We start from the raw sequence: 25,595 nt of genomic DNA, 5'->3' as shown, positions 1-25,595 counted from the left end.
CAGGTCACAGAGCTATTGCGTCTGCCCTGCCATCCTCCACTTCTCTCCCAGTCCACTCTCCTCTCCTCTCCTAGTGTGGAGGAGAGGCTCCCATGCCTAGCAGTGGGCAGAAGCAACCTGGGGGTAAGCATGCGCAGGAGTCCTCGCCTCCAGGATATGGTGTTCTAGCATGTGGACATCCTCCAACGTCCTCTAGTACCTCTAGGACAGAGTCTATCTTCTGAGCTTGTATCAGCGCATACAAAGCTGGTGTGAGGTGCTTTACATAGATTAGCCCTTGTCAACTTCATAGCAATCATTTTTCACACCATGTATTGATGAGGGAAGTGAGGCCCAGGGAGGCTTGGTCTCTTGCCCAAAGTCACACTTAAGCGGCAGAGCCAGGATTCAGACTCAGGGCTGTCAGATTGTAAAGCGCCATGTTATTTCATACAATTAAAAAGTCTGACCTCAACCATAGGAAAAACACACTCTGTCCTGAAGATTCCTTGGAGACACATCTGCTGAACGTCCACTCCGTTTTTTAGGACCCAGAAGTGGGAAGGCCTGCCTAATCGGTCACCCCTTGCCTCCCAGTTCATTAGCTGGAGGCTTAAAATTGTGCCGGCTTGTAGTCCAGGTCTGTCCCCTGTGGCTGGGCAGGCAATCCCTTGGCCCCCATCATTCCTTAATGCAGTAGAACTTGGCCCAGCTCACTCCCACTGGCTGGGGGTCACTTCCAGTATCTCCACATTTGCTGGAACCTTACGTTTAGCCACACCTTCCTATTCATTCTCAGTATGGCTCTTGCCAGCAACTAGGTACTTTCTCCATACTTCCCAGTGCAGGAGGTTGCCCACAGGTGCAGTTTCCAAGAGTGTCTCTACCTTGGTTCAAGCTTTGGATTTGTCCAGGAGCCCATGGCCTCCCAGAGCCTGAATGCTGGCCTGACCTTCTAGCCCAGAGGCTCTCCTGACCGCTGTCCCAGAGACTACACTTCTTCCCAGGCCTTCACGTCCACACCAGGCCCAATCCCTGCCTTCTCTGGGCTGGAATGAGGGATAAATTAGTTCTAGCTCCAGAGCCCATTCCTTTCCAAGCAGCCCTGCTGGGGCTTTTGCTGCTCAGGAGAAAAGCCCATTCCAGGCCCATGATGGGGCATGATTAGATAGACAAACCCTGTAAATGTATTACCACTAGAGGTATATGCATGGCCATTTGGACAAACTTTTGCAGCCCCCCAGAGAGTCAGATCTGGGGGTTAGAGGCTGGATGGATTCACCCGCTGAAGGAGCCAGGAGGCAGGCCGAGCTTGGCTGCCAGGGAGACTGGTCTCTATGAGTCAGCTAATGTCCATGTAAGCAGGGAACAGGAGGTCAGCTGGGCCCTTGCTTAACAGACTTTATTCACCATTTACAAAAGAGGTTGATTGCATGCAAAATGTAAAGATGGTGTATTCCCTGTGGAGAGAAAACATAAGCCAGCACAGCCCTCTCCTGAAATATAGGCTGCAAAATGCCTGTTGGTTCAGTCTGGGCTCCCAGCTTGTTAGAAATCACCTCTTAATACACTCTGGGTGGGTGACTGCAGAAAGCCCAGCAAGGAGCTTACATACCAGCGTAACTGAGTAACACCTCAAAACACAGACTCAGAAATCAGGAAAACCACATGTGCATATAGTCTGTTTAAATAAAATCACTGACGATACTCTAGAGCGGTTGTTAGTGAGGGGAGCAAGATGCAAAGAATCGCTCTTCTTCCCTCTCCCTGCACACGCCTAGATTCCTCATAGAGCAGCTTTCCTTAAAGTTGGGCAGAACTTCTCTGCCTTAAACATAGAGGCTTGCATGTCTTCTCTCCTGGGGGAGGTTGTCACAAGTTGACAAGGTGTGCCCGGCCAAAGGAAAATGTCAAGGAGTCAGGAGCCCTCAGACCAGGTCTCTGCTATCAACCAGCTGTGTGGCCTCCAGCACTGCTCCTGTCGTGGAAGCTCGTTTTTGTCATTTTGGCAAAATGGATGTACCGCCCGGCTTTGGTCCTTTCTGACTGGCTGGCCAGGGCTGCATGGGGTGTGGTGGGGCATAACTGGACGAGAGGAGCCTGAGTCAAGGGCAATGACATCATCCAGCTCTGGCTGCCACAGGTCAGGGGCTGTACTGAAACCCTGCACAGGACCTCCTGGGGGTGCTTGGCAGAATGGCGTGAAGGGCTCCTAATACTTTCTGGAGGAGCTGCAGCCCAGAGAACTGGCCTGCAGAAAAATACTCTGCATTTGTGCTGCTTTACACTTGGTTAAAGCCCTTGTCACCACATATTTATTTCAGTCCTCACCTTGGACCTGTGGGTGAGTCAGCCAGGACTTAATTTCTTCATTTTACAAATGAGGAAGGAAGTGAACAGGGAATTTAAACAGCTTTTCCCAAGGTTATACCACATGAGCAAAAGAGCTGGATAAAAACAAAAGTCTCTCCAGATCTCAGCTCTGCACTGTCTTTTCAAGGGCTCCTGGGTGGTGGGGGGCAGGGGCAGCACCTTGGGGAGGGGTCTTGAGGCTCTTCCAGATGCCTCTAGGACTACCACCGTGGTGCTAGCTTGGACATTTCTGGGCCTGCCTGGGACAGCTCTGGCTGGGGCCATCCCATACCTTTGTGTCTCTGGTCCCACACATGTATAGCAGGGGCTCACGGTCTTTACTCAGACACCATCCTACATCTTTCCAATGACTTTGAGGAATAGCCCCACAGTCAGCATCGGTTTTCAGTGCATCACCACCCTGCCCTGATGCATTTGCTCTCCTACAGCCTGCAAGGGTCAACTGATCACAACCTTAGCCAGAACTGAACCTCCTTTTCCTGCTCCTGTTCTTAGCTGGAGGCTTCAGGATCCAGATTCTGGTTGGCCTTGTCACATGTGGCCAGGGCCCTCTTCCTCAACTGAGGATGCTAATGCCCCAGGAGGACCTGAGGGACTGTGAGGTCTGAGGTTGGTGAGTAGTAGACACCTTAGAGTTGGCTCTTTGTCTATTCCCAGTCTCTGTGGAACGGGGAGCATCACAGCTATGCCAACAATCTGGGTGATGAGGAAATATTTGCCAGTTGCATCCCATAAACAGAGAAATCCCTTGTCCAAAGCATGTCCAGAGCCATGGATATGGGGCTTACATCATTGTACAAAACACAGGTGACCCTAGGGAGCAGATAGTGGGGAGCATAGCCCAAGTAGTGGGATAGTTGGGGTTGGGAAATTAGGGCCCACAAGACACATGCTAGAAGTAAGCCTTATTACCCACACTCTTCTTCTCAAACTTTTGCCTGAGCTCAGAGACCAGAGCTGATTGGATGGGGCTTCCCACCTTGGGTTTTGGTGACCGTTGGGGTTGCTGAGGGGTGAGTGAGCCGGAGACTGTAGGCACAGTCCAGTGGGCTGTGCCCATGTTGGGCGCCATTGTGGGTGGTGGAGGGGGAGCTGGGGCTTTGGGGGGCAGTGTGTTTCCTAGGCTGTTGTTGTTGCAGTTCTCATTGGGAGGATCCTCTTTGAGCACAAACTTGGCAGCAGCCTTGGTCCTTCTGAACTTGAGCCATTCGATGCGGACGGCACGGGGTGCTGGGCTGGGCCGCTTACGGAGCACGCGCCGCACTGGCAGGACCTTGTTAGACTTCTTATTGCGCCAGAAGGTGGCGGTGGAGATGAGAACGGTTATGGCCACAATCATGGCCATGATGCCAGCCAGGACACCCACAGCCTTCATGGGGTTGTCTTTGGTCTGCATCAGGAAGGCGGCCATGGGGCTCCGAGACAGCATCTGGAAGAGAGAAGCCCCCCTAACTGCATTCTGCTGTTCCTTCCTGGTCCCTGGAGGACAGAGCAAGGGTCATGAGCTCCCTTAAGCCTGATGGTGTGTAAACTTTCTGGGGTCAAGCATCCCTTGAGAATCTGATGAACACCAGGGGTTTCATTCCAGAAAAAATGCACCCAGAGAAAATGCGATGCATACAGCTCTCCAGAAAAATGCACAGAGAGAGAGCATGACGCAAACAACCTCTTTCAGATTTAAAACTCCTACATTAGCTGGATTCTCTACTTGAGAGATTAGGGTATGGCTTACCTTTAGTTATGGAGGGCTTCATCTGCCCAAATATATCAGGAACCCCTTAATGACGACTTTCTGCCAGATACTGAGCTGAGAACTACACATAATGATTTTACTTATGCCTTTTAACCCCTATGTGAAGGAACCATCACTCTTCCCATTTTGTAGGAAAGGAAGTGGAGGCTTGGCAAAGCCCAAAGTCACACTGTTAATAAGTGTTGAAACTAGGCTTTCAACTTGATTCCAAAGCTTATGTGTCTGATGGCACAGGCAGCCTTTGCTAGCGTTGAGTGCCTTTTGGAGGAAGGCTGCAGATGGTCCCTTCTTCCTCTAACCGTGTTTCAGCAAGGCCTGAGCTGGTCTTCTGACCCTCTTCTGACCCAGACTTGGTACTCACCTCTGTGTCTGTGATGTCAATCTTGAGTAAGGCCGTGGTGCTGAAGGATGGGGAGCCACGGTCCTTGGCCTGTACCTCTAGGGACCACGTGAAGTCCCCACCAGGTGTAATGTTGTGCAGGGCATCAAGGGAGCGGATGGAGTTCTTGAGACGGATCTCCCCTGTGTGCGTGTCAATGTCGAACACGTTGGTTGGCTCCGCGTGGGTGATGGAATAGTCCACCAGGTTGTTGGGCTCGTCTGCATCCTGGTCCGTGGCCTGCATGTGAGGAGGGACAGACAGAGTTGGGACTCGAGAATGATACTTGTGCGCCATGGTTAACCCAGCGTGTCTTATTTGGCTTGCTGGGTTGACGGGAAATGGTCCTAACCCTACTGTGAGTGGACTGGAGTTGGGGGAAGTACTGAATGACCCAGGGTCTGTGCCGGGCCCTCTACATGCATTAGTACATTCCACTCTCAGATCAAGCCTGGGCAGTAGGTATTGTTAAAAAACAAAAGCTTGAATGATAGGTGACCTGTCTAAAGATGGATACATCAAAGGAGGGGAAGCTCAAAGTCAAGTATGTTGGGTTTCAGAGTTCAAGTTTTTTCCATACTGGGAAGACAGTACAGCATAGCACTGCTTTGAAAGCAGGCTGACCAGCTGTGTGAACAAAGGCAAGCCAAACAGTTAAGCTGCCTGAGCCTTGGGGCACCTGGGTGGCTCAGTTAGTTAAGTGCCTCACTCTGGATTTTGGCTCAGGTCATGATCTCACTGTATATGAGTGCAAGCCCCGTGTCTGGCTCTGAGCTGACAGTATGGAGCCTGCTTGGGATTCTCTCTCTCTCTCTCTCTCTCTCCCTCTCTGCCTCTCCCCGATCATGCTCACATGCTCTCTCTCTTTCAAAATAAATAAATAAACTTAAAAAACAACCTGCCTGAGCCTCAATTATTTCTTTTGTAAAGTAGCAATAATATCTTTTTTCTTAGAGGTTATTTCTGGATTGAGGTGGGGATGGGGATATATAAGGTACCTTAATATCCCCTGCTCACAGGGGGAAGCCAATAAAGTTTATTTTACTTTTTAAACTTTACTCTTGAGACAGTGAGAGAGAGAGAGAGAGAGAGAGAGAGAGAGCAAGGGAGGGGCAAAGACAGAGGGAGACACAGAATCCAAAGCAGGTTCCAGACTCTCAGCTGTCAGTGCAGAGCCCAATGCAGAGCTTGAACTCATGAACCATGAGATCATGACCTGAGCCAAAGTCGGACACTTAACCAACTGAGCTACCCAGGTGCCCCTGAAGTTTATTTAAATTAAATAAATTAAAATAAATTCTTACACCACAGTGTCTCTTGCAACAGCTAAAACAAGGCTTTTAGGGAAGCTTAGTTGCCTTCAAAGCTCACCTCAATTTTCACTGGGGTCCCCAGCACCATGGTCTTCTCCTGGAAACTCTTTCCAAACTGAGGGTAGTGGTCATTGACATCCAGCAGAGTGACGAACACCTCGGCCAGACTGTATTTGCCCTCCATGTCCTCTGCCTTCACATAAAAGTTGTACCTGGCAGTGGCCTCAGCATCCAGGCTGGCCCAGGGCTGGGTGTAGATGATCCCGGTGGATGGGTGGATCAGGAAGCTGCAGGGTATAGGGAGTTCGGCGTGAGTGTGCATAAACACACACACACACACACACACACACACACACACACACACACACAGAGTGGACTGCAGGAATGAGCTGCCTTCGATGTACTATGCAGCTTCTCCAAGGTGGCCCACCTGCTCCTCTCCTCCACCTTGCCGTCTGACTGAGGGTGCTGACCCACCCATCTACTCATCCACCTATTAACCCTGAACTTAACCCGACTCACAGCCCTTCCCTCTCCTCCCAGGGCCTGCCCTCCCTAGCTCAAGGCCATCATGATGACCCTTTTTCTCTCAGATCCCAGAACTTCTGCCCCAGGCTCTCCGCTGCTTCCCTTCACCCATGGCCCTCCTGCTCATTTCTCCAACCCAGGTCCTGTCCTTTCCTGCCTTCTGCACAGATCCCCTCTGCCCCCCTGCCTCCCAAATCCCTTGCCCGAGGCCCTGTTCAGCATTTTGGATGTACTTACGGGTCTGCCCCGGACCCATAGATGGAGTATTTGACTTCACCCCACGGACCTGTGTCTGGATCTACAGCCTGGAAGAGAGAGAGCTCCAAGTGGCACCTGCTCTTTGTCAGCGTGTATTGGCAGCTCATATACCTGAGGGTTGCTTTCAATGGCAACACAAGAGAACTGGGGTTTATCCAACTGGGGAGAAACTGATCTGGACGTCTGCTCTGGAGCCCTAGTTATCTGCCCAGGAAACCAACTATTGAAGGAAACAAAAGGTTTAGATCTGGAAGACATGTATCCCTTCTTTGTAAATGAGGATAGAGAAGGAGATGAATCCTGTGCCCTGAGCTGAGGGTTTATGCCTATGTCCTCCTTATAATCCTGGGTATTGTTGTCCCCATTGTACAGGAGTGGAAACTGAGCCTCAGAGAGTTCAGGGAGCTTGTCCAAGGACACAGTTAATGAGTTTGGGCTTTGCAATTCAAACTGGAACCCCGGTTTGTCTGATTTCATCAGGCCCCCTTCAGTGGGGACTCCCCACCCCAGACCCAATCCCTGGGCCAGTCCCCAACCCACTGTGACAGCCACCACGTTGGAGCCCCCTGGGGCATTCTCAGGGATCCTGGCGATGTAGTAGTGGGAGGTAAACTTGGGGACATTGTCGTTGGTGTCCAGGAGCTGGATCACAACATCTGCTGTAGAGCTGAATTTCTCCGGAGTGTTCACTTCAATGGCCAGGAGCTGGGAAAGGAAAACAAGGACCTGTCTGGGTGGCAGTCAGTGGGCAGAAAGCCTTCCCCCTTCCTGTCTCAGCACTGGTCCTGCACCCACCTGCCTGGCCCTGCCTTACTCTCAGCCGCCAGCCTGCGATGCCTGACATCACCTGTAGGGGCGCCTCTAAGGACCACTGTCTTGAAAGCCTGCTTTCTTGAAGTTCTTATCGTTGTATTTGGGCCAATTTCTTTTGTCCCATTGATTTGCATATTCCTTTTTAGTTTCAAGTTCAAAAATTACTTTGTTTTATAATATAATTTAATATTTGTTAGGGAAGTTCCTGCCTCATATTCTTTCCTTCTGTTTTCCTGACTATTCTGAGAAATTTATTCCTCCAGATAAAAACCCATGTAATTATATCAAACCTTCTCGCCACCTGAAAGGAAATTCCAGGTAAGACTTAGTTGGAACGACATTGGATTCTTTATTCACTTGACGAGAATTTGCATTTTTTAAACAGGGTGCACCTTTACATATCTTGCCTTCTTTATACCCCTTTGTTTAATTCTTGTGTTCATTATCATTTAGGTGCTGTGTATTTCCTGTTTGCCTAATTCCTAGGAGTTTTATCTTTTAGTTGTTATTATAAAGGAGAAACTTTTATTCCATTATTCTCTTTGCTATTATTCATATGTAGGAACACTCTTCAATTTTGGGTATTAAGTTTGTAATCAATCACATTAGCAGCTTTGATGTGTTTCTGTTTTTCAAACATTTCTTAGATTTGTTTAAGCAAACAATAACACTACCTACAAATAATGATAATTTTGTCCCTTCCTTTCTAATCCTCATACCTTTTATTTCCTTTCTTTATTCAGGAATAATGTTACTCCAGGAATAGTACTAAATAATGGTGGTGGTAGCAGGCATCCATGTTTCGTTCTGACTTCACACACTGGTTTTAGAACACAAAGCATGATGTTGGCTATAGAGTTATGTGTGTATAATTATAAATAATTATAACAGTTTAGATATCAAAGAGGTATCTGTTTTTCATTTTTATTAATATATATTATTTATATAGTTATATATAATATGCATTAGTTATATATGTGGATAATTTTAAATAATCACAGATACAAAGCAGTCTTTTTTTCATCTTCTGCTAAAATTTTTATCAGAGTTGGTGACAGATGTTAAATGCATATGAGGAATATGTTTATCTTGATAATCAAATAGTTTTTCTCTCTCAGTCTATGAACAGGGCACATTGAACACCTTTGCATTCCTGGGGACAGTCGTAATTTAGAACCAGGAACGCGGTGAGTCTGTGTGAGCAGTGGAGAGGTCTCTTGCACCTTCTTCTTCTCCCACACTCCTGCTCCCCCAGTCAGCAAGAAGGGCAGAGGGGCTGAGGGAAACTGGAGGGCCAGGAAGGGCAGAGGGTGACAAGGACCCCTCAGGAATGAATCCAGGAGCTGCTATGAGCTCCTAGGACCACCCTCTGCCCCCCATTCAGGACAGTACAAAGTATCACCTACCTTGAAGGTTAGCACTTTGAACTTTTCATAGTCGATGGCAGCTGAGTTCTCCACAATGATAGTGACTTGGGCTTCATTCAGGACTGTCAGTGGGACCACTCGGAAGATGCCCCCAGGTCCCACCAGCCGCAGGTTGAATTTGGCATTGGCTCCCTGGGCAATAGTGTTTGGAGAGAGGAAACAGGGAAGATGAATGAGAATAGAAACTCATTAGATAGTCATGCTAAGCAAGAAACCTTCATATGCCTTAGCCCTGGGAGGTGAGTATTATTATTTCTTTCTATAGGTCAGGCCATTAAGGATCAGAAGGATTTAGCAGACTAGGAGAACTAAGCAAAGTCCCCAAACACTGACAGCCTGGCCCTCTGCTGGGCATAGGAGGTGGCAGGATGCATTCACAAATGCCTTTCTACAAGATCAGATATAGAGGGGCTTTTATTTGACTGGTTTTACTTTTCAATTGATTGTAAATGTCTTTAGGCTAACCTAAAGGTCTTTGGTTAGCTACTCTCCCACGTCCGTCTCTTGGTTACACCATCATTTCATTCATTTTAACACCTGCAAGGTCCCTGGGACATAAGCGGTGAAGACTGGTGCACTCTCTCAGCTTTGGCTTCTTGGAAGACAGGGTGGAGGGCAGGACCACACACCTGGTCTGAGTCGTTGACAGTGATCTTAAGGCCCCGCAGGATCTCTCCCTGAGGTGGGTGTTCATACATAGACAGCTCAAATCTGTTCTGGGGTCCACTCTCTCCATAGAACGTAGGCGGATGGTTGTTGAGGTCCACGATCCTGATGGTGACTGGGACCATGGCCTGGGCAGCTGGGATCCCTGCAGAGCTGACCTCAGTCACCTGGGATAGGGACAGGTGGCTATTGCTGTGTGGCAGGCAACTCCAAATGGCCCCATGGATTCGCAGCTTGAGGTATTCATGCCTTTGTGTAATTCCCTCTCATTAAGTATGGCCTGCCCTAGCAACTTGCTTCTGATATCACATGGCAAAGGTGATGAGATATACTTGGTGATTAGACTACAAAGACTGTAACTTCTGTTTTCTAGCAGACTCTCTCCCTTGCTGGCTCTAATTAAACAAGTAGCTGTGTTGTAGAGGCTCATGTTTCAAGGAGCTAATCATCACCTCTAGCCAACAGCCCACTAGGAACTCCATCCTGCCAATAACCATGTAAGCCTGGAAGACAATCCTACCCCAGTCAAGCCTTCAGATGAGAATCCAGTCCCAGCTGACAGTTTGATGGCAGCTACAATGAGAGACCTTGAATCTGAGGACCCAACTACGCCGAGCCTGGAATCCTGACCCACAGCAATTGTGAGATATGAATGTGTGTTGTTTTAAGACACTAAGCTTGTGGTAATGTTACAACAGCCATAAGCAACAATATAGTGCTGTTACTAATCCTATTTCGCAGATGAGGCACAGAGGGGTGAAGCAGTCACCTGGGGCCACACGCTAGTGAGTGGCAGAACTGGACTAGGAAGAACTCAGGTGTGTCTGATTTCTTAATCAGCAGTCTCTCCATCTCACCATAGTGGCCCTTCTTTATAGCCAGACAGATCTGGGTTCAAACCCCAGTTCTGCCACATTCTGTCCTGGTGTCCATTTGGCCAGGGGTGGAGGCTGCAGAGAGGGGAGGTTTGGAGATGTAGCAACAGATAACTAATACAGGCTGCAAAGCCAGGGCTGAGAATCCACAGGCTCTGTGTGAACCACTCCATGTGACAGAGACAATCAAGAACCTCCCTTCCCCTGTTCTAGAAGCATGCTCTGGTCTCACTATGCTCCCCGGACACCACTCATCACACCCCAGCTGCTACCATGACTCCCTTCTCAGAAGCCTACACCTGCTGTCTCCATTTCCTAATTCCCACTCAGCTCTCAGCCCATCCCCAACTGAGACACTTCACACTAATTTCCATGCTGCGTGTAGCACTGCCACTTTCTTTTGCCTTCCTGAGGGTTCTAGCCCTCTGCTAATGGGACTCTGCTTTCTGCAGGCTCCCCTCCACCTCTCTGATCTCTCCTAGGTTTCTTTCACCTGCTCCTGCCTCACTCAGCCTCTGATGCTCCCACAGCTATGTTCTTGGCCAGTGATTCCTCTGTCCCCACAGCCATCCTCTAGGTGATTCCATTCCCCAAACCCATTCTTCCACAGCCACCTGTATGCAGGCACTGTCTCCCCGGGTTCCACACCTGTATACACAAGTTTGTGTGTTTCAATCTGAGCATCCCAGAGACAGCAGAATGCCCCATGTCTGTCCTACCCAACTTGCCTCCTTTCCTGCACCCCTGATAGCACGGTACCACCCAGATCCCTCATCCTTCTCCTTTCCCGACAGTCACTACAGTCGCTCCTTTTCCTTACAGTCACATTCTGTGGAGTCTGCCTCCTCCATATGTTGCAGTTTGTCTCCTTATCCCACTCCACCTCCCCTCATCTGCACAGGTTCCCCCCCCCCCATTTATCACCTTGACGAATGGCTCTGCCTCCCTGCCTCTCACCCAGTTCCCTCCAAACTCAAGTTGGAACCAGTGTTCTCAAACCCTCTCCTGGGACTGGACCAGAATCACCTGGGGGCTCACAACATGCAGAGTCTTGCATTTCTCAAGGACACACCACTTTCCCGTTGCCAGGACTAGGTCCTGGAAATCTTTGTTTGCCAGACTCTCTAAATCTGAGAACCATCCTGGTCTAAAGAAGCCAGAGTGAGCTTTTCTCTGATCCTGCTCAAAACCCTTCAATGGCTCTTTACTGCTCTTGGGCAGGACCAGCTACATAATGTGCAGTGAAAAATGAAAATATGGGGCCCCATGTTAAAAAATTATTAAGAATTTCAAGACAGCAAGAGCAGAGCCTTACACCCAGCATGGGACTCTTCTAACAGTGGTCCCTGTGTAACTGCACAGGCCACATGCCCACAAAGCTGGCTCTGTTCTGGGGAGAAACCTATATTTCATATCTGGGGCCTTTGCTCCTCCAGTCCCAGCCTGGGATCCAACCATTTTCTCTGTCTACATGTGGTCTAAACACTTTGCTGCCGTCCCATGACTCCTTGCTGCTTCCCCAGTACATCATGTGCACATCACCTCCAGCCTCATCTCATGGGGCTTCCTAGTCCACAGTGCCTGCACTCCGCCCCCATTCCCACCAGCGATGCCCTCCTCCAGTGTCCACCTGCTGGGTCTTACCCATACTCAAGGCATTGCTGCTTCAGTCCTACTTCCTTGTGAATTCATGTCTCCCCTTTCCAGAAACTTTGTGTGTGTCTGCTGCAGCCTTCACGCAGGCTATGTGACGTGGGTGCTCTTTGGAGCAACATCTAGCTCCCTCCCTGGGTGGAGGGTGGGCTGGTGGTGGGGATACTGGTTCGCATCACCACGGCCGGAGGGCAGGAGGAAAGGCCAAGCTAGAGGGAGGGTACCTGTACATGCAGCTCATACACCTCCCTCCTGAGCTGGGCCGGACTCTGCATGACGGAGATGACTCCAGACGTCTCATTAATTTCAAAGGCTCCGTCACTCCCTGTCAAGGAGGAAAGATGTGTCCTGCAGTTCCACACATGGCCAGGGAAGGCGCCGGGGAGCCATGCCAGGCAGCCGGCCCTGTGCTCCTCGGGCATTACCTCACTGAAGTCTCTATAGGACGTAATTCTATCATCTGTATTTTGCCAATGAGGAAACTGAATCTCAGAAGGGCTAAGTAACTTGTCTAAGATTACACAGCGAGTGTAGAGCTGGGACTTAAAGTCACTTCTGAGTCTGGTTTCAGGTTCCATAGAACTTTCCTTCTCTTCTGTGCTGTGTGTATGCACATGTGTGTGTATGTGATAGAAAGAGAAAGGGAGAAACGGATAGAGAATAAGGGAAATAAGGAAGGGGAGAGAGAGGAGAGAAAGAGAGGGATGGAAGAAAGAGGCCAGAGGCTACAGGAGGAAGAGCAGAAGAGGGAGAGAAGAGAAGAGATGGGGGTGGGGGGGGTGCTTGGTAATTGTGTAAAGGCTGCAGAAGTGGAGGGGAGGGGACAGGAGGCAGTCAAGGGTCCACGTGCCTGGGGAAAGGAGCCTGTGTGTGATGGTGGCATGTTCAGGCATGCTGGAGGGAGTGTGTGCACCAGGCATATCCTAGGGAAAGGGTTGGGAAGGCAATGGTGTCTGAGTGAGAACAGAGAGACATATGCATGTCTGCAATCAGGCACCAGGCATGATGATCCCACCAAGGGGCCTGGTGCTGCAGGGACCAGCTACCAGGGGCTATAGAGCCCACCTGGGCCGGCTTGACCTGCTCCATTGCTGCTCAGTTGTGCAAAGAGCACAGACTTGGAGCCAGAAGACTTAGGTTCAAGTCCAGTGGGAATGTGGGATGGCCCTTTAGCTTCTCTGAGCCTCAGTCTGCTCATCCATATACAGAGCTAGTAGTAGGAAATACCATATCATCGTTGCATTTAATTCTTTTAATTCAACTATATGCTCTAGGCCAGAAGTTTTAAAGTATGACAATAAAAAACACAGTAACTTAAAAGTGTAAGAAATGTTGCCACTCCCTCTTGTTAATCAGCATGTGCTTAGGGTGAAGGGACATGAGTTGGTGCCTCACGTGTTGCTCTCAGTCCCCCAATCCAACCCCATGTTTCTCCTTGTTGCTGGACAGAGTGATAAGGCAGGGTCTGGAGCACATGCCCACGGAGATTCATCACCTCCTAGATGGACCCAGCCCGTCTCATGCATCTTGTACTTCTGGTTCTATAGATGAGGAAATAGGGACCAGAGAGGTCTGGAAAGCTCACTCTGGTCGCCCAGGGAGTAGAAGCCACAGCCCAGTGATGGGCCTGTCCCCAAAGCTTCCCCAGACTCACCATTCAAGAGGCTGTAAAGAATTTGGTTGGGTTTGCCCCGATCTCCATCCATGGCAACCACCATCAGTACCTCTGAGCCCTTGAGGGAACAGAAGCAGCTGCCTGAGGTCGCTGGGTGATGATAGGGCTCCCCCCTCCCCAGACACTTGCCCCCATAAGAAAGGAGGCCCCACTGCCACCCAAGAAAAGGGCCAGGCCTCTGTGTGGCCCCACACCTGCTCTGCAGAGAGATCATAGCACCCACTGACCTCCCCAGGCTGGAGGGAGAGACAGCCCAAGCCCTGTTTCTCCCCTCCACATAGGTTAGCACACGGCTACCCAGGGACACTCAGGCCTCCTGAGTGGGCCTCCTCCTCTTACCCTTTCTTTCCTACATGCCACACTCAAGTCTGGCTTCTACTGTCCTACCCTCGAGCCTCACCCTCCCTGCCTCCTTCACCTTTTGCCTGCAGAGGTACATGGTGGGGAGAGGTCAGAGACAGGTGAGAGAGGAGCCGGGCACAGAGGGGTCCAATGCAAAGCCCAGAAACCAGGATGCTCTCCTGTGGCCCTGGCTGGGGTGCCATTTGACAGATTTGGGCAGCAATGCCACAGCTAGCAAGCCTGTTCCATCTCAGCCAGCCGCCCCCTTCTAAGCCTCCTCCTCAGGCACTTCTCGGCCTGTCCACACTCATGGCTGCTTCCTGACTGCCACATGCCACCTGCTCTCCCTGAGCAATGCTGTCTGCCCTTAGATTCCAGCAGGACAGCTGGCCTCCCCCTGGCCTGTCTTCAGCGCCCCCCTAGAGGAGCCCGGCATTTCTCCCTCCACTCTGTGCTCATCTCTACTACTTGGCTGCCAGCTTCGGGAGCAGCGGTATCTTAGCTTGGGCCCAGCACGTGAAGGGTCCTCAGTGAGCATCTGCATTGTCTCATAGATCCTAGAATACTCAGAGCCTGGGGAGGAAAAATTCAGACTGCAATTCAGTTTCAGAGTCCTTGAGCTGCGGTTGTATGGGGTTTGGCCCCAACCTGGTCTCCGCCTACAGGTAGCTCATGGTCTGGCTGAGCTGAGGGGGCATGTAAATACATGCAGGTACCCCAAGGAGGGCTGTGCATCCCCCAGAGAAGGGGAGCTCCCATCTCGACCAAAGTTGTCAGGGAAAGCAGCGCCTGGGCTGACCTGAGAAAGGCAGGGTGTATTAGGTCTGCAGGCACATTTCAGGCAGAGGGCTAAGGGCACAGTGGGGAGATGGGCTTGGTGCTGGGGGGCTGGTGAGGGCTCAGGGGTGGAGGGGATGCCGGGCATTAGGTGCCAGGCCCAGGGGGAGTGCCATTCCTAAGAGACCCAAAGACAAGCATAGTAGCCCAAACACCAGGGACAAAGACTGCACTGAGGGGGAGGAAGCTGAGGCCGGCCTTGGAGCCTGGCTTGCGGGACAAGCCACACCTGTGGATGACATTTGACAAGGGTTGTGGGAACTCGGCATCAAACTGTGGGAGAACTACTGGTCTGAGGGACCCAAAGCTATGGGCTTTGAGTTGGGGAGGCTCAAAGGAATTTCACCACCCCCACTGCCCCCACAAGGTGTAGAAAGGGCTCCACCCAAACCACAGCCATGGGCCACCTGTCAGCCTCTCTTCTCAGCCTTTTTGAGGGGCTGAACCTTTGCAGCCGGGTTTGAGTAAGTTTGAATGAGTGAAGAAATGGCGTGTCAGTCTTGGCTCCTGGCAGGTGCTCTACACACTGCCCCTGCTTCTTCCCCCCTACGCTCCCACAGGCAAAAGGACATGTTCATGGGCTGAGCTTGAGTCAGTCCAGAGCCATCCATGTGAAGAGGGTGACCCAGGGCCAAGCCACAGGGGATCCAGGGGTAGTGGCATCTGGAGGGGACACTGGGATGAGGGGACAGCCACCCACCGGAAGGGTGTCCTCATACACATAGCCATAGTAGGGTGTGCCCACGAAGACAGGGGCCATGTCCTGCACGTCCTCCACATTGACTGTGACCGTGGTGGTGGCTGAGAACACCACATCAGCCCCTCGAAGCCTCCCTCCACCATCCTGGGGAAGAAGCAGAGAGTGAAGAGAGGTTGGGCTCTGGACTCCTGGTACAATCTGGTTTCTGTCTCTTACTGGCCTCCGGACCAGCTGCCCTCTCTGATTTCTGTTTGCTCCTGTATCACCTGGAGATAATTCCCCCTCATAAGGGTCATTTAAATCAGATGATGCATGGAGGTCTTTAGTCAGTGCCTGGTATGCACTAGGCACTCAAAAGTGTTCCTTTGGAAAAGAGAGTTCTTTCTCCAGGGAAATCATGTCCGACAAATGGCAGAAGAGGAGGGGGGTCAGAGCCAAATTCCCCTTCCCACCAGGAACCAAGCCTCCAACACCTAAGGACCTACTAAGACACGATTTGGGCCCGTGCCTGAGTCTACATGATGAAGGTGTGTGTCCAGCGAGCCCAGCCCTCGGTGGAGTATTGGGCAGGTGGTGCAGGCTGCAGTGGGATGGCCTGTGGCCAATATGTGACCAGCAGGGGCCTTTCCTTTCCTGGAAAAGAAAATGCTGGGTCTAGAGGGACAGCTAGGGTTTCCTGCCCTCAGGGGACAGAGCAGCCACTTTGGCTGAGCACCTGCCGACTTGCAGGTCCCACACCATGCACTTTAGAAGTATGAGAAACTCAGTTAAGCCTCATGGGTGGGCAGATGAGGAAACCAAGGCTCATGAAGGGTCACTGATCACACAAAGAGGAACAGGTGAGGTGAGCAAGCCCAGGCAGAGAGAGGGAAGTGCCTAGAGGCCAGGTCATGGGAGATGTGAGGGAGCATGGCCATGGCCATGGCCACCTAGTCCTCCAGAGGGGACCCTGGCTCGTCAGTCCTGATGGGGCATACACCCTCTTCCAGGAGGGAATATGCCCTCTGCAACCCAAAGACTCCAGCCTCCCTGGAGACTATGTCCCTGTCTGGGCAGGGTCCACTCAACAGAGGCTTTGAGCAGCCGCACCCCTACCCCATCCCCATCCTACCTTCAGCCCTCCAAACCTCCCCCACTCCCTCATAGGACCCAACTCTTCCAATCCAAGGGCAGCTTCCTCTGACAAAGGTTGAAGAAAAAACAGATGCTCCCTAGTCCTCCCTGTTACCTTGGCAACCACGGTGACAAAATGGGCCTGGGCCTTCTCGTAGTCCAAGGTGGCCCCAGCCCGGAGGCGCAGCACACCGCTGTGGCGGTCCATGGCAAATTTGGTGGCGTGCATATTCTGTAAGAGTGAAGGGAAGGCTGGTCCTCGGAGAGGGACCCAGGCCACCCCAGAAGTGCCTGTTTTGCTTTACCGAAAGGGTGTCTTCACTGGCCTTCGTCACAGGAACTCTGGCCTTGGGGCTGAGGTTAACCTCCAGGGTACTCAGCCTTTCTGGCCCCTAGGGTCCCCCTCCTGCCCCTCAGCATGCTTCCAGCAGCGCCTTAGCACTTCTTGCTGCTCAGCTTCCAGCTAGGCTCTGGCCTGGAGGTTCCAGCAGGTAGAAATGGCCAGCAGAGCGCTGTAACCTAGAGGAAGTGGGGCTCAGAAGCCACCGTGATGGAGAGGGCCTTCAGGATCTTTCAACCCCAGCAAATAAGTGACAATGGGCCAGTTCCAGGAAGCTTGGGGTGGGGGTGGGGGTGGGGGTTGAAGGTGGGTGGGGACAGGAGATGATCCTCAATCTGGAAAAGGGTTACTGTGTATCACAGGCTATTTATCAGAGCTGTGCACGTATTTAGTCCTCACAAGAATCCACAAAGATGTGCTTTCATCTTTCGAATTCTACACGTGAGGAAAGTGAGCTCGGAGGGTTAGATAACAGGCTGAAGGGCCCATGAGGAGGCAGTGGGATCTCTCCAGTACATGTGGAGCCCAGGGGATTTCTCAAGTACCCGTGTTGTTAGCCACCAAGCTGTATTGCCTTGACAATTGTGAGAGCAAGTGACTAAATGTGGAAAGAAGAGGAACAGTTACAGAAGAAGCGGCTGTGTGGAGGGCAGCTGGTTCCTGTGGAACCCAGGGAGAAGGAGGAGGTTCAGGAAGGGGTCTCTGCCTTTGGTGGGGTGGAAGGGTGATGGATAGAGGTGGGATGGGGGGGTCACAGCTCTGCTCCTCCTTAGACAGATCTCCACAGTTCTAGGCCCAGGCAGGTTTCTTCCACCCCGTGTGGGTGCAGTGTGCCCAGTGCCTCTCCTGGGGAAGAGGTTGAGGGTGGAGAGCTGAGGGTCCCGGAGGTCCAGGGACAGAGTGGCAGGGGAACTCAGAGGGAGCCAGCGTGGGCCGGTCAGGGGAAGATGGCTCCCACTCAGGCCCCTCTCATGTCCCTGTGAGTCTGATGTGACTTCTCTGACAATCTTTGGGGAATAGTGGAGACCCGGACCTAAGTGCTTTGGTGAGGGAGGCGGTGGCCATCCAGGTGTCCCCCTCTAGTCCAGGCCTCTGGTTATGACCAGTATGCCCCTCCTTACCTGCAAGAAGTAGGTGACACTCCCTCCAGAACCTGTGTCCTTGTCTACTGCATGGACCTTAATGATACTGCTTCCAGTAGGTATGTCCTGAGGGGTCACAGTGACGGGGGGGGGGGGGGGGGGGGGGGGGAGGGGGGGGAGGGAGGGTCAGTCCCAAGGCAGTGACAGAATGCTCAGGGGACTGAGGGTAAAGGAGCCATGGAAAGGTGTAATTAGGGCATGAAGGGCTAAAAAGAGGTGAAAAGGTGATGATTAACCAGAGAGCACCCATGGAGAAGACAGGCCAAAGTCCAAGTGAGCGCAGGAAAGAAGGAAGGGGAGAAGAGAAGCAAACAAACATCGTCCAAAACTAAGACTCCAAACAGACAAAGGGCTTAAATACAAAATGGGGAAATGGTTAATAAATAGAGACATACAGCATTACCAGGGATCACATATATATCATTTAGAGCCAAAATGAAATATCTTCCTCCTACTGAATTAGCAAACATTAAAAAAATTGGAGAATCCCCAGTGTTGGTGAGGGATGGGGAGACAAACCCTCTCCCACAGCCTAGGGGAGAGAGAGCAAATACATGCCACTCTGGAAAGGCAATCTGGCAGCCAGAACTTCCCAGGTTCTCCTGCTTTCAACCTAGGCATTTCAAATCTTGGGCCATGTCTTAAGGAAATCATTTTAATTATCTATATGGACGTTTTATGTTCAGAATTTGATGTTTCTTATGACAACAAAACTTTAAAGCATCTTAAATATCCAAACATAAAGGAATACTTTGGTACACGATGGAATGTGCACTAAATGGAAACTATTAAAATGATAGTTACCTACACTTTACAATTACTGAGGAAAGGCTTATGTTGTAAATTAAGTGAGAAACAGTATACAGAAAGCATATGTTTAATAGAGTCACAGCGATGTAACTAAAACAAACAAAATAAATCCAATAAGCACAAAATGACTAGGAAGAACTACACCAAAATTTAACAATGTTGTCTCAAGCTAGAGGGATTGAGGGTGATTTCTGAGACTTTGTTTTCTACTTTTCTACATATTTCACATTCTGACAATAATGTACGCTATGATTATAATGGAAAATGGTTAATGGGCATTCCTTTGGATAAAAATAAATGTGGGAGGGATGGCAACAGAGGTGGGGGGACATGTAGAGGAAGGGTTCTCCAGAAGGTAGGGAGCAATGGGTGCTCTTCACTCGGGGGCCGGGTCCCCCTGGTCAGGTCACAGGGCAGCCCAAAGGGCAGGCCACGGATCTGGAGTGGGAGTGCATTGGCCTTGCCTTGGGGCCCCTTGCTTACCTCAGGAACCTGGACAACATAGGGCTCCTGGATGAAACTGGGGGCCTCGTCATTGGCATCAGTCACCAGGATGGTGACTTTTTCTGCCACCTGAGAAGAGACAAAAGGGACAGGAACTGGGGCAGTTGAGACTTTCTGGGCAATAAAGGGACAGTGGCCTCTAATGCCCCAGGTGTATGTCTCTGCCCGTTGTCTCTCCTTCTTCACCTCCCCCTCTCTCCCTTCCTCCCCTTCTTCCTCCCCTCCTTCCTTCCTGCTTTTATTCATTCTTGTAACAAATATTATTAAGCAACCACGTGGTCCCAAGCACTGTGTTCCATCCCAGAGGGAGAAGACACAGTCTGATGGTGTATGTTTTGCAGGATGCGATGGCAGGGCAAAATTCATATTTAAAAGAAAGGTGGTGATCTTGTTCAGGGTGATAACAGTGGCATGCCAGGTACTGTAGGCAGGGCCCATGCATTACGTGACTCTGGAGGCAACATGTACACCATGGCCTAGGTAAATGCCCCCCCCCTTTTTGTGGGGTTGTGGGTGCACGGTATAGGAGGGTGTCCCCAGAGGCCCTGAAAAGAGGGCATCTAGCTCAGCCTGTGGTAGGGGACAGCAGGGAGGCTTTACTTCACTTCAGCAGGAGTGAGATTTAAACTCTGCAACAGTTTGTCAGGTGAGAGGGAAAGAGGTGGAAAAGTATGTCAGGAAGAAGGAACAACACATACAAAGGCAAAGAGTTCAGAGAATATAAGCAGATTTATGGCTACATGGTTGGGAGGGTGAATGTGGTAGAGAAGGTGGGCGAGGCAGACAGTGCCTGATGGAGAGACCTGAGGGTAGTGGCCTACTGTTAGTGCTTCCCGAGTGGGGCTGTGGCCAGGTCTAACATTTCACAGTGATAGCTCTGGCTGAAATTCAGACATGGACTGGGGTCAGGTAGCCTGGAAGCTGAGAAACCCCTGTGATCATCTTGGCAGGCACTGGTGAGGGCTGGGCGAAAGTGACGGCTGAGGGGAAGGAGGTGAGTGAGAAGCTAGAGTCTGGGTACCCAGGTGTTAATCCTGGGTGAATGGGCAGGAGCTGGTTGGAAGAGGCAGATGGGAAAGCCTCCCCACTGGCCTCACTCAGTGAAGCCCTGTCTTGTGGGCTTGGGATTGCCAGAGAGCCCCTAGGAGACTGGAGGGGGAACTGTGGTCAAGCCCAGGGTGCTAGTGCTGATGGGGGGGGGCAACTCGGGGGCACCTACCAGATTCAGGCCGTCAGAAATGCTGATGATGGCTTCAATCTCATCCTCTCTCTGCAAAGCATAAAGATTAAGTGAGTGTATGGGAATCTGATGTATCTGGGGACCCTGAGGCTGGGGGGAGCTCTCCCTGCCCCCACTGAGCCAACCAGAGCAGACCTGGGCATTTCAAGGGAGTCCTGGTGCAAGGCAGGGTGGCCAAAAGCTGCCTCTGGCCATGCTTGAGACCTTGTTTCAGGTCTTGGCACATCAGGGGTTCTCCTAAACCCTCAGTATTATTGAGCCACCAAGAGAGAATGCTCCCCTGCTAGACTGAGGACAGATGCTAACCTAGTGTGGTGGAAGTTCCAGGGAGCTGATGTTTCCCTTTTCTTTTCTTTCTTCCCCTTATCTTCCCACACCTCTCCATATTCTACAGCCTAGGTCTGCAGTGTCTCAAGCACTCCTGAGTCCATGGTGGGACCTGAGTGAGGAAGAATGTTGAGGTCACTAGGTCCCCAGGGATGCAAGGGAGGGGTGCACTGTCATACCTCCACCTCTGTGTCCCTGCAGAAGTCTCTGAGACCAACCTTTCTGTTCTCTACCCTGGCCTGTGGCTGGTGGAGTCTGCCATTGGACCGCAGCTGGCAGTAACCCCATGGCGGAGGTCCAGTTATGTGGTCAGCTAGGCCCACCAGCCAGGTGAGGGGTGTCAAAAGAGAAAGGGAACCCATGCCCTGGCACCTATAGGTTCAGAACGATGCAGAGGGGTGGAAGGGTAGAGTTTTACCCAACTCAGACCCACTCTCTAAACCACTCTTTCCAGGCTGGCTCAGTCAGTAGTGCATGCGACTTTTGATTTCAGGGTCATGCCCATGTTGGGCATAAAGTTTACACTAAAAACCACACCAAACCAAACCAAAACACTCTTTCCAGTCCTGATCTGCTGTCAGTTTTCTGCGGCTTACAAGACCACTCCAGGAATGAGCTCAAGGGAACCTTCTAGCTCACCGAGGTTTGTCTGCACACCTGGCAGGCATCACTTCTCACGCCTCCCCATACCTCTCTGTCCAGCTCTTCAACCAAGGTGATATTTCCAAAATTGGGGTCAACAGAAAAGACGCTTCTAGCGCTGGGGTCAAAGCTGATGTGGTAGGAGATGGGGTCTCCCTCAGGGTCTGTCCCATTTAGGGTGTATACATGAGAACCTGGAAAGAGACACAGAAGAGGAGACTAGAATCTGGGACCCAACTCTTCCTAAAAGCGGCATCTATTCAGGACCAAGGATTCAACTGTTTATAAAGTTGGTATTCAATTCAGTGCCAAAGGTACTGCCCTGAAGTGAGCATTTGCTGCAGGCCTCACCCCTGCTGGCTGCTTCCCACTCTTTATGATAATTCTTCATAACTGTCGGTGAGTATCAGCCACTGTGCAGGTTGTAATCTATAATACAGATGACACAGGAGCTTCAGGTCTGCTGTGCCTAACTCCAGGGCCTCTGCCTGGTAGTGATGACTGGGCCAGCAGCCAAGATTGGGGTTCCCTGGGTATGGCGAATAGGAGAAAAGGGAGAAGCCATTAAGGCAGGACTGCGCAGCACTGTGCCCCCACGCCTGGATTAGCTCCTCAGGGATTTCTGAATAGGTGCCTCTTTCACACTGCTATCCTTTTGCTCAGAGTTCTCGGCCCTGACAGAGAGAGAGAGAGAAGGGAGAATCTCCTCTTTCCGCTTTCCCCCCTTTCCCATGAGTATCCCAGCAAGTTGGATGTTCTTAGGCCTCTTTAAAGCCTAAAGATCTGAGGCTGGGGGAGGTAAGTATATTTGCTCAAGGTCATGCAGTGAGTCAGGGGCAGTGCTGTGGCCAACCCCAGGGGTTATCATCACACTACCAACTACTGCCTGCTGTCTGGGGCAGCCCTGTCTCTGGACCTGCAGCCGGGCCTCTAGGACTGGACTGGCTTAGGTCTCCATGACAGCCGTGACCTCCTTTCCTGCAACTGCCCTGGGGAGTTCGGAGCACAAACAGGGTGCCCCAGGAGGGCCCACAGCCTGGCACTGGGTGTCTCCATAGGCACAGAGGAATCACGGGTTCAGTCCTTGTGTCCAGGGGAAGGCGGGCCACCCTCCGGGGGACCAACAGGGGGCTGGTGCCAGGGCTCCTCACCTACAGGGGTGTCCTCCGGGAGGCTGAACAGGGCCATGTTTCCGTTGGTGCTGCCCACCCCGTTGTCGAAGAAGTGCGGGGCAAAATTGGCCTGGGCTAGGAAGACAACAGACAGGAGAACAGACACACGGAAGGGCCGGTTCCCACCAGTGTGGTCACACGTCTGGTCCCAGTCTGGGCAGGTTGGTAGTCTCTTCCCCAATGGCAGCACGCCTACAGACTGGGGCTGGGGAGCTCCGGAGAGCACCACCGCCACCTCCCTCACGCCCAGGGTTTGCTCTGGCTTGTCAGGGACGCGCACCATCGCGGGCACTTAGAACGCAGGCAGCGGCCAATCTCAACCCATCAAGGGACAGACGGGGAACCCGCGCCCAGAGAGGAACGGTGCCCTGGCCAAGGTCACACTGGGAGCTGGGACACCTTCCCCTGCCCCAGTAGCCTTCAGAGAAGCCGCCAAACCTCCCACCCTGCTCTGAAAAAGCCGAGGGCAGCGGGGGTCCTGGCCCCAAGTCTGCGTTCTCCAGAGGACCTGCCGAGCCCGGGCAGCTGGAAGGATCACCCCACCCCGCCGGGTCCCCCAGCCCGAGTCCCACTGTGGAAGTGAGCTGCCCGGAGCTCGGTCTCGGCGCCCACCCGGGCAGTGCCAGTACCCACGCCTCGCCCCCCACCCCGGGCGAGGGCCCCGCGCCCACTCACCCAGCCAGAGGCGCAGCAGCCCCAAGGCCAGGGCGGCCCGCGGGCCGCGCCTCATGTCTCCGCGGGCAGAGAGTGTCGCGAGCCGCAGCCGGGCCGGGCGCGGGAGCGCGGAGCATTCCCCGGGCCGCGCGGAGTGCAGAGACGACGGTGGGGGCGGCGGCGGGAGGGGCGCGGGGAGGGCGCGCTGGGTGGCGCGAGGGCGCTAAGCGGATGACACCGCTCGGCCCCGCGCAGCTGGAGCGCTCCCGCCGCCGCCAGAAGAGACCAATTAGTGCGCGCTAAGCTCAGGGTACCGGTTTCCAGCCGCCGGCGGGCCGGGAGGGGTCACTGCCAACTCCTCTTCCTACCACGCCCCCCTCGCCCAGGTCTGGAGCGCAGGCGCCAAGGGGTCCCCAGCTCTGTAGCTGGGGAAGGGGCCAGGTCTTTGCCCTGAGCACGGCACTGGAAGCTGGGGCTTCTCGCGGTCCCCAAGTTCTGGAGGGCCTGGGCTCTGTTGGAGTTATCCCTTTTCCTGAACTTGCACTGTGACTTTGAGGGGGTTTGCCACTCTCTGAACCTGAGCGTTCCAGGCTGTAGAACAGCGGCGGGCAAGGAACAGCCCAACCTGAGGCCAGAGGGTTCCCTCCCAAGAGGAGGGAAGGAGCAGGGAAGAAAAGGTGGTGTCTCGACTAGGGGGCGGGTTTGCCCTCCAGGGGCAAACGGATTCCTAGGATGGTGCCCCTGAAGACTTGGGGTGGGGGTGAGATGAAAAACAAAGAGGAGGGTTGTGGTAGGGAGGGGAGGCAGATGCGGAGGGGTTATCAGCCCCACCTCTCTGGGATCTCAAATCTTTCCTGCCCTCTCCCCCAGGCCAGGCCAGGCCAGCTGTCCCAGCGGGTGGGGTCACTAGTGTGAACACTAGTGGGGGTCCATATATGTGGTAAGCAGCACGGAGAGCATACAAGTCTCCACTAAGGTGGGAGGCAGAAGTTACCAGATAGCAGGCTGGCCTCACTCCCTGTCCCTATGGGTGACCATGGAGAAACAGCAGACCCATTCAAGCCTTGTAAGGAAGGGTGAACAGCTTGAAGACAGAATCAAGCCCCATCCTGGACAGACTTGCTAACACAGCTGGCCAGCACAGGTATGGACGGCCCCAGGAGTAGCGAGCCCCGTATCCCTGAAGGACATTTAGGCAAAGCAGGGCACTGCTATGAGGGCCCTGGATGCTGATAAGTAGGAAAAGCAGGGAAACTCAGGAGCCTCCTTGTTGTTGGGAGATTTCTCTAGGCTGGACCCTCATTCTCTTGCTCTGACATTGGACTTCAGTTAGAGAAGCCGCCTGTCCCCTTCTATTCATGGGGGGTACAGGGAGGTCACGTTAGGCCCAAGCTTCGTCACTCCCCAGGATGGCCTTGGAGGGGTATATCTACAGAAATAGGAGACCCCTTTGTGTGCTTCCTGGAGAGGCCTCCATGGCTGGGGTCTCAATATTTCTCCCCAGGGGCCTTCATAGGAGCAGAACATCCCCCACCCCCAAGGCCAGATCTCCTTGATCCACAGGTAGCAAGAGTTAGGGATTCAGGACAAGAAGATAAATCAGTAGTCCCAGAGTACTGGGCTATTTTCAGGCCCAGTTAACCAGAACTCCTCTTGTTGAATCCCCTCAGGCTTGGCCCTTGGCTGGAAAATGCACTTTAAATTGCACAGGTATTTCTGCATCTTTCTGTCTCAAAATGCTGGGACAAGGCCAAGGTGGGCCATTCCACAAGTCCTACATACAGATGAGGGGACTGGGGCTTTTTGTAGATCACCCAGTGTGCTGGAGGCAGAGCCAGGGTTTCCTGGGACAAACATCTTGCCAGTGTGCTGAGAAAAACCAGCTTTCCGTGTCCTGTCTGCCTATCTCCTCATCACGTGGTTCTGGTGCCTTGACTTCTTTCTCCTCAGTTCACTCAGTCAACAGACTTGCACCGGAGAGGGATAGTGAAGGAATCCCCTCCTATGCTGTGTGTGTGTGTGTGTGTGTGTGTGTGTGTGTGTGTGGTCACCCATATTATCTTGTGTAACCAACACAACT

The 25,595-nt window shown here is 52.2% G+C and overlaps 1 protein-coding gene across 1 annotated transcript; it reads right to left on the bottom strand.

The window, feature by feature from the left end:
- Positions 1–1,365: 1,365 nt before the first annotated feature.
- Positions 1,366–23,693, bottom strand: CDHR1 (cadherin related family member 1). The gene is made up of 17 exons (XM_045437877.1): positions 23,537–23,693; positions 22,841–22,936; positions 21,738–21,883; positions 20,700–20,750; positions 19,460–19,549; positions 18,146–18,232; positions 16,800–16,916; positions 15,572–15,715; positions 13,672–13,750; positions 12,242–12,342; positions 9,453–9,656; positions 8,803–8,955; positions 7,124–7,288; positions 6,563–6,630; positions 5,856–6,084; positions 4,467–4,724; positions 1,366–3,781 (listed from the first exon to the last, which is right to left on the bottom strand). The coding sequence occupies exons 1-17, from the start codon at positions 23,589–23,591 to the stop codon at positions 3,245–3,247; spliced, it is 2,580 nt and encodes an 859-aa protein (XP_045293833.1). The 5' UTR covers positions 23,592–23,693; the 3' UTR covers positions 1,366–3,244.
- Between the last annotated feature and the right edge of the window lie 1,902 nt (positions 23,694–25,595).

Source organism: Leopardus geoffroyi, chromosome D2 (genome assembly GCF_018350155.1).
Source record: "Leopardus geoffroyi isolate Oge1 chromosome D2, O.geoffroyi_Oge1_pat1.0, whole genome shotgun sequence".
Lineage (NCBI taxonomy): Eukaryota > Metazoa > Chordata > Mammalia > Carnivora > Felidae > Leopardus > Leopardus geoffroyi.
Note: the sequence above shows the minus strand (reverse complement) of the source record. Positions and strands in the feature narration are given on the sequence as shown.